General features: G+C 51.0%; 1 protein-coding gene across 1 annotated transcript in view; it reads left to right on the top strand.

Annotated features, from left to right (window-relative positions):
• The first annotated feature begins 2,376 nt into the window (after positions 1–2,376).
• The window catches only part of CCDC180 (coiled-coil domain containing 180), a 48,331-nt gene continuing 41,616 nt past the window's right edge, over positions 2,377–9,091 (top strand). Inside the window, exons 1-3 of the mRNA XM_044993183.1 lie at positions 2,377–2,609; positions 4,023–4,145; positions 8,831–9,024. Coding sequence (XP_044849118.1) covers positions 4,077–4,145; positions 8,831–9,024 — 263 coding nt within the window. The 5' untranslated portion in view covers positions 2,377–2,609; positions 4,023–4,076. The remainder of the gene's footprint in view (positions 2,610–4,022; positions 4,146–8,830; positions 9,025–9,091) is intronic.

The following is a 9,091-nucleotide window of genomic DNA, read 5'->3' as shown; positions in this document are numbered from 1 at the left end:
CATCTCTAAAAATTACCTCCTAGAACTGTGGTTTGGAAATGCTCTAACTCACAGGAAGTTTGATTTTCTAGATCAATGATTGTAGCCAAACAGCTTATTGCTTAGATAGAAAAGCAAATTGCTTCTGGGGATAGAAGCTTGGCACAGTAATATGGGGACTTAGCAGTTAAAAAGAAGATAATGTTTTGGAGAAGAGGGACCTCAGACAAATCTGAAAAGATTTGGTCTAACTTTTCCAAAACCTGTTATTAATTCCTAGTGAATGGAAATGTCGTTCTTCTTTCCTTTCCCTGCCCCATTTCCTTCTCCTTTCTCTCTCTGCCCATTCCTTTACCTTTCCGTTTTCTGCCTTTCTCCCCCCCCCCGCCATTCTCCCCTTATTTAGCAGTGGGGGAAACATATTTTTCAATAAAATATAAATTAAAACACTTCTTAATTCTAATCCTGGCTCTGACATTTTTCACTGTGCTTCAGTTTGTGAATGGCAAAGAAAATCTGCTCATTTTTTTCTTGACAAGCAGAACTTTTTATAAGTGAATTTCATACTGGTGGTGGAAGCTGCTGCCTTGGCAGCCTTGAAAACTGAAGACTCCTTCCTATTCACACAATAAGTACTTACAGAGGTGGCAAACTTCTACCAAATTGCTTCATTTATGTGACTCAAACCCAGATTCACAGAGTCCATGCTGTGTAAATGTGATTCAGACTCAGTGGATCATTTAGTTCTTGGCCTCTGCTAGAGGAGGATTTACCATTAAACACAGGATGCCCTGGCACCGGCCCCCCAACAACAGGGGGCCCAGGGCCGGGCACTCGGACAGCTCAGCACCAGCAAGAATCACAGCCAATGGGAGATGCGGGGGGCATGCACAGCCACCTGCACCTCCCGCCCCCACACCAAACAGGAGCTGCCTCAGGTAAGTGCTCCACACCCCAACCCCAGTAGTGAGCTGGAGCAGGTTCCCACAGGTTCTCAAGAACCGGTTGTTAAAATTAGACCTCCGTGGAGAACCGGTTGTTAAAGGGCCAGGGGGTGGGCAAAGAACTCTGGTCCATGGGCCGGACCATCCTGTTGCTCCCAGGATTCCCAGCTGGGAAGGCTGAGGCTCCCCCAGCCCTTCCCCCGCTTCCCCCCAGCTGCAGCGTGGCCAGCCTCCGGCACCAGCTGGGCAGCTCAGCTGAGCTCTGGAGTTGTTCTGCTGCTGCTTTTTGAATGGCCCAGAAAGGGGGGGGGGCTGCTGCAAGCTCCAGGGCTGGCCAGAGGGGAGGGGGCAATTGGCCCAGGCCCTGCAGGGGCCCCCGGCCCCACGAGGATCTCTCCCCTGGCCCCTCCCCCCGCTCCCCCTTTAAATCAGAACTTTTTATAGGGAATCGGTTGTTAAGATTTTGGCAGCTTATCACTGCCCAACCCCCTGCCTGCCCCAGCCCTGAGCCCTCACCCAGACCCTGCACCCCCACCCCGCTCCTGCACCCTAACTCCAACCCAGATCCTGCACCGTCTCACCCAGACCCCGCACCTCCCACCCCCTCCTGCACCCTAACTCCAACCCAGATCCTGCACCCCCTCCTGCATCATCTCACCCAGACCCTGCACCCCCCACCCCCTCCTGCACCCTAACTCCAACCCAGATCCTGCACCCCCTCCTGCACTGTCTCACCCAGACCCTGCACCCCAACCCGCTCCTGCACCATAGCTCCCACCCAGACCCCCAGCCCTGAACCCCTTCCCGCACCCTAACTCCCTCCCAGACCCCGCACCCCCAGCCCTGAGTCCCAAGAGGAGAAGAGAGAAAAAAAGAATGAAAAACGGGGAGGGGGGGCAACAGTGAAGCTGAGCACAGGGCCCCACTAACTCTAAATCCACCACTGGCCTCTGCGGAGACCTGTTGGTGCCGCAAGTAACGCTGCTCCACTAGAGCTGAAACTAGTACCACCCTTCCCAGGGGCCGCTGAGCAACCAGCAAATGGCGTCAGCTGGGCGGCAGGCAGCGCCTCGGTGCAGCAGGCCCCAGAGGGACGAGACACGCCCTGACCCGCTTCCCATGCGTTTCCATGGCAACAGGTCAAGAACTCGTGCGGGAGTTTGAAGGTTCTCGCGAGAAGAGGAGCCCGTTGAGGCTACCCTGGGTTACCATGGAGACGAGGAGACGCTTGGCCTAGCCGGGGAGCTGCGCTGGGAGCTGGGTGGCTATTCAGGTACTAGGGTGCTTGAGAGATGAACCGCCCCCGTCCTGCTGCGGGAGGGGGTGCTGGGGAGAGTGACCCCCCCCTGCTTCTGCTGGGGGAATGTGGAGCGCGCCCCGCTCTGGGCCTGCCTGGAGGTTGGTAGAATTCCCGCCCCGTCGCCACCTCAGAGCCCCAGAACCTCGCTGCTCCTCCCTGCTCTAAGCCACAAGCCCAACCGGTTTCACTACAGCGCTAGCGGCCTCCTCCCCTTCCTCAGCAGAGGGGGGAGGGCGGGAACTGCCGCGTGGGAAGAGCGTCCTCCCGTGGGTTTATATCGCTCGGTCTCCATGAGGTTCACACCCTGTCCTGGCTGACACATGCCGTCCTCCGAGTCACCTAACAGCACTGACAGGAAGGCGCGCCTGGCGCAACGAACTCCCCAAGTGCGATGTGTTTTGATCGCTTATTTACGAAACCTGAAAGTGTTGTAACCCACAATAGCTGCTGGGCCATCAGCGAGGCTCTGCTGTCCAGAATCTAGGTTATGGAAGAAACGCTGGAAATTCACACCTGTGGTCTTCATTAATAGTTTTTGGGCTGGTCATCATCATTGTTTTTTGATGAAGAAGTGGGGTTTTTACCCATGACAGTTTATGCCCAAATAAATCTGTTTGTCTTTAAGGTGCCACAGACTCCTTGTTGTTATTGTTTTTTGAGTTTCTGTAGGTAGAAGCTTTTCATAACATTTCCCTTAAAGCCCTGATCTTGCAGATGACTCTGCCTGGCAGATCCTTGTACCTGTGATCCCAATGATTTCAGTGAGACAGTAGGCACAGAGACCCACTCTCATGAAGTCACTTACAGGATCTGGGCCTATGTAATTATTTTTTTAAAAAGCCTTCAGTAAGGAACAATATTTCTCTTCAATGGGATAAAGGCAACTCAAATTTTTTTAATTGACTGACTTCAAAATATGTCTGTTTCTTAGTGTGCTTTTCTGCTCCCCTGTTTATTAAGGGTCTTTCAAGGACAAAACTGCCTACACCCAGAAACCCAAATCCATCACTGTGCCAATGCTAGGCTTAAGTTTATGGACTGGGAGAGGAAATGAGGACAAGGTGCTTTTCCTATCCTGAGGGCTGCCTGGGATTGCTCTGATGCCTGGCACAGATTAGAGAACCATGAAAGTTTCCCCGTAGATTTTAAGATCAGAAGGGACCATTATGATCATCTAGTCTGACCTCTTGCACAATGCAGGCCACAGAATCTCACGCACCCACTCCTGTATCAAATCTATGTCTGAGCCATTGAAGTCCTCAAATCATGGTTTAAAGACTTCAAGGTGCAGAGAATCTTCCAGCAAGTGACCCATGCCCCACGCTGCAGAAGAAGGCTAAAAACCCCCATGACCTCTGCCAATCGGCCCGGGAGGAAAATTCCTTCCTGACCCCAAATATGGCGATCAGCTAAACCCTGAGCATGTGGGCAAGACTCACCAGCCAGACGCCCAGGAAAGAATTCTCTGTAGTAACTCAGATCCCACCCCATCTAACATCCCATCACAGACCATCGGGCATATTTACCAATTTGCTTGCCTGCTGGAATAGCCCTTGTGGGGTGTTGCAGAATAGCTAGGTGATAGGCAAGTCCCCACCCCACCCAGAGCAGTCCTGTCAAAGGCACAAAGTAAAGAAACCACCAATATTTTTCCATCTTTACGTTCTAATAATTGTTGTGTATATTTATAATGATATAAAGGTGCAATTTTTTCAGATCGATGTCTAATTCTAAAGTTGATAGTGTCCTTTTAAAGATTTCATTCTCATGCCTCCTTCTCTCTGTGCCCCCTCCCCCAGGTTGGTGCATGGAAATTGTTCTGCAAACAAGCCAAGAACTGATCACTTTGCAACATGGTGCTGGTGGGAGCAGTACGTGTTGTCCCCAGTGGGAAAGTCTACAGGCAGATCTTTGACGATGAGGTACAGAAACATCAGAGTCTAAGCCAAATTTATTGTTTTGTTCTTGCTGTTGTGAATTCAGTAGAGTTAGACCAGAGATTAATTTGGGCCTTTTGGATTTTTGGTTTGTTTTAGCAGAAAATAATTTTAATGTCATCAGGGTGCACTCCCCAACAAACCTGCTAAGGTCCTGCTATGTGTCTTTTGAACCTCCGAATGTATTTGCCAAAGCCAAAATTTGCTATGTTAATGACATGGCAATGATGGATAAATTCAGAGACTTAGTTTGCCAGACTCAGGGCTTGGCTACACTTACAAGTTGCAGCGCTGGTGGAGGCTTTCCAGCGCTGCAACAACACCCCGTCCACACTTGCAGGGCACAACCAGCGCTGCAACTCCCTGGTTGCAGCGCTGGCTGAAAACCCATCCCGGCAGGGGTATAAGGAGTGCAGCGCTGGTGATCCAGCGCTGCCCAGCAGGTGTGGACACTCACCAGCGCTTTACCTGTCCTCCAGGGAATAAGGAGGTATCCCAGAATTCCTGTTCAGCCACTCTGCACATCAGTTTGCACTCTACTGCTCTTGGCTCAGGTGACCCGCCCTGTAAATGCCCCGGGAAATTTAAAAATCTCCTTCCTGTTTGCTGCAGCCAGGTGTGGAGTGCAATCAGTTTTAATCAGTTACAGGTGACCATGCCTCCACGCGGCAAACGAGCCCCAGCATGGAGCACTGGTGAATTGCAGGACCTCATCAGTGTTTGGGGTGAGGCATCTGTTCAGGCACAGCTGCGCTCCGGCCGTAGGAATTACGATATCTTTGAGCAGATATCAAGGGCCATGCTGGATCGGGGCCATGATCGGGACGCAGTACAATGCAGGGTGAAAATTAAAGAGCTGCGGAGTGCCTATTACAAAGCCCGAGAGGGGAATCGACGATCCGGAGCTGCTCCCACGACCTGCCGTTTTTACAGGGAGATGGATGAGATACTTGGGGGTGACCCCACTGCCAATCCCAGGATAACGATGGACACTTCTGAGCAGGCTGGGGGACAGGAGGAGGAGGCGGAGGAGGCGGCGGAGGCGTGGGGGGGGGAGGAAACCGCGAGTGAAGCTCCTGGCATGGGGGAAGAAACCGCAGATTCCCTGGAGGCATGCAGCCAGGAGCTCTTCTCAAGCCAGGAGGAAAGCACCCAATCGCAGCAGCCAGCAGTTGCAGAAGGACAAGCAGAGGAGCGTGTTACCGGTAAGCGGCTTTTATTTTCTGGGTGAAATGTTTCTGGAGAGGAGGGGGGTTATGGATGCATGCATGCCAGCCTCTAGATGTGGAATAGCCCGTTGATGTGGTCTATCACGTCGCGGTAATCTGCCTCAGTTATCTCAGCAAAAGCTTCATCCAGAGCGTGGGCAATATGCCTGCGCAGGTTTATAGGCAGAGCCACTGTGTCCCTTGTCCCAGTGACGGTGACGCGTCCGCGCCACTCTTCTGCCAGTGGTGGGGGGACCATTTCTGAACACAGGCAAGCCGCATAGGGTCCCGGGCGGAATCCACATTGCTCTAAAAGAGCCCCCCGCTGTTCCCTAGTGACTCGCAGTAGGGAAACATCTTCCAGGATTAAGTCCTGTGAAAAATGTTGGGAGACTCTTTAGTGAAGAGATAGGGAGATAAGATCACCCCTGCATCTGCATCTTCATTTCACTCAACCCCTCTAGCACTCCAGATTACCCGAAGCAACCAGCTCCCCTCTTACACCCAAGCCCCACTTCTCCCCATATAAGCACTGCTCACTCACCATGTCGTGGCTTCTGTAGTGTTATGCGTGTGGGTAAAAGAATGCTTAAATAAGAACTCACTCCCTCAGTGTAACAATTCATGTCTGGAGATAGTGGATACAATGCTGCCCGTGTTAAATGTTGTCATTTCTGTTTCTACAGTGACCTTGACTACTGGACTGCCCAGATGTTCAACATCACAGAGGCTTCAAAATTTGAGAAAAAATCCCCGAAAGAGCAAAGAAGACATGCTGAAAACTGTTCTTAATCAGTCTGCTCGAGAGAGTAAGGACTTGAAGGATTGGCGAGAGAAAGAAAGCAGGACACGCAAGAGAAATGCAGTGGCCAAGAGGAAAACCACGGAGCGGCTGCTAAGCATCCTGGAGCGCCAAGCGGAGTCTATAGAGTCACTCGTTGCCATGCAAGCAGAGCACTACCGTGCTACTCCCCCACCCGCCCCGTCCTTTGTGCCTTGTGCCCCAATGTCAGCTCAAACCACCTTTCCCCAGCATCCAGGTTCTTACCACCACCAGCTGCCTCCAACACCTGTATGTTCCCCAACCAGCCCTGATACCTACCACCACCCTTACCCTCTGCATTCAACCCCCATCACCATGCAGTATATGAACCCTGAAGTGCAGGATTCATTAAACAGCAATCCAGACAGGGCATATGCAAACTTGTGACTGTACAGTTCACCAACCCACACCCCTGCCCTCTTGTGTTCATGAAATGTTGTGTGTCTGTCTGTCTGTCAAGGAAGTTTTTTTCTTTTCAATAAAACAATTCTTGGCTTTGAAAACAGTCTTTATTATAGCAGATAGTGAAAGATACCTTAGCCCAGTAAAGAAAGAGGCACTACAAATCATATTATTATTATGGATAATAGAATAACAGTGTAAGCAGTGCAATTCACTCCCATGCAAGGCAGCAAACATTATTGTTGGCTTTCAGCCTCAAATTCTTCCCTCAAGGCATCCCTAATCCTTGTAGCCCTGTGCTGGGCCTCTCTATTAGCCCTGCTCTCTGGCTGTGCATATTCAGCCTCCAGGACTTGAACCTCGGTGGTCCATGCTTCACTGAATGTTTCACCCTTCCCTTCACAAATATTATGGAGGGTACAGCAAGCGCATATAACCGCGGGGATGCTGCTTTCCCCCAAGTCTAGCTTCCCATACAAGCAACGCCAGCGGGCTTTTAAACGCCCAAAAGCACACTCCACAGTCATTCTGCACCGGCTCAGCCTGTAGTTGAACCGGTCCTTGCTCCTGTCAAGCTTCCCTGTATAGGGTTTCATGAGCCAAGGCAGTAACGGGTACGCGGGGTCTCCAAGGATCACAGTGGGCATTTCGACATCCCCTACTGTGATCTTCCTGTCTGGGAAAAAAGTCCCTGCCTGCATCTTCCTGAACAGGCCACTGTTCCGAAAGATGCGTGCATCATGCACCTTTCCAGGCCAGCCTGTGTAAATGTCAATGAAACGCCCGCGGTGATCCACAAGCGCCTGGAGAACCATAGAGAAATACCCCTTCCGATTAACGTACTCTGATGCCAGGTGGGGGGGGGCCAGAATAGGAATATGCGTCCCATCTATCGCCCCTCCACAGTTAGGGAAACCCATGTGTGCAAAGCCATCCACAATGTCCTGCACGCTCCCCAGAGTCACGGTCTTTCTTAGCAGGATGCGATTAATTGCCTTGCAAACTTGCATCAAAACGATTCCCACGGTCGACTTTCCCACACCAAACTGGTTCCCGACCGACCGGTAGCTGTCTGGAGTTGCCAGCTTCCAGATTGCAATAGCCACTCGCTTTTCCACCGTCAGGGCAGCTCTCAATCTTGTGTCCTTGCGCCGCAGAGTGGGGGCGAGCTCAGCACACAGTCCCATGAAAGTGGCTTTTCTCATACGAAAGTTCTGCAGCCACTGCTCATCATCCCAGACTTCCATGACGATGTGATCCCACCACTCAGTGCTTGTTTCCCGAGCCCAAAAGCGGCGTTCAACGGTGCTGAGCATTTCCGTAAATGCCGCAAGCACTTTAGTGTCACACGCGGCAGGCAAATCCATATTGATATCATCGTCGGAATCCTCACTGTCACTTTGGAGCTGAAGGAATAGCTGGACTGCCAAACGTGTTGTGCTGGTGACACTCATCAGCAGAGTCCTCAGCAGATCGGGCTCCATTTGCCACAGAAATCGCGATTCACACAGAGAGTAACAGAAAGACACTCACAATGGCGCCAAACGCTGCTGGAAAGAGTGAATGCTGGGATGTGAAGCGATGCACCACGGGGCGCTGGCAAACAGGAAGCGGAATGACCCGCACACTTCCTTCCCCTTCCCACAATACTCAGCGCCAAAACGGCGCCAAAACGGGACGAGGTGCTCTGTGGGATAGCTGCCCACAATGCACCTCTCAATACAGCGCTGGAAAGTGCTGCAAGTGTGGCCACACTGCAGCGCTGGTAGCTGTCAGTGTGGCCACACTCCAGCGCTGGCCCTTCCACAGCTGCATGACCAGCGCTGTAACTCCCAGCGCTGCAACTTGTAAGTGTAGCCAAGCCCTCAGAAGTATTTGGCTAGTGTATACAGCTGGCTTGATTTTTTTAAAGGAAAATCAGAATGGCTTAGTGGTTGGAGCATGGGACTTGAAGTCAGGGTTACCTAATTCCTGTTCCTGGCTCTGCCACTGACTTGCTGTGTGACCTTAAGCAAGTCATATAACCTTTCTGTGCCCCTGTTTCCCCATCTGTTAAAAGGGGGATGTTCTTGCTCATTTTGTAAAGAACCTTGGATGAAAGATGTTATGTAAGTGCACAGAATTGTTTATTACTTTATCTCCTATTCAGCCACTTTTACTCAGTGCAGCTTCTTTGATCTTCTCTGCTTTCAGTGGATTACTGAGAATTTTAACACCTTGATTATGTTTCTATGAAGGTGCACTTAGTACGCTCTCTGGAGGAAGTGAGAAACAAGGCAGAGCAACATAAGTTTCCTATGAACAGTGGAAGGATTCCTGTGGTTAGGGACTTGGGAATGTGTGCTGGTAAAGGACTGTTATCTCATCGCCAGAAGAAATGGGTTGAGGGAATGCCCAATGATGACTTCACTGAAAATCCAGTGTTGTACAGGTATAGATTGGAAGTATACATTTATAATTATATATGGTTATGGGTTGGGTTAAACTTCTTTGAAACT

Source organism: Mauremys mutica, chromosome 18, assembly GCF_020497125.1.
Source record: "Mauremys mutica isolate MM-2020 ecotype Southern chromosome 18, ASM2049712v1, whole genome shotgun sequence".
Classification (NCBI taxonomy): domain Eukaryota; kingdom Metazoa; phylum Chordata; order Testudines; family Geoemydidae; genus Mauremys; species Mauremys mutica.
Note: the sequence above shows the minus strand (reverse complement) of the source record. Positions and strands in the feature narration are given on the sequence as shown.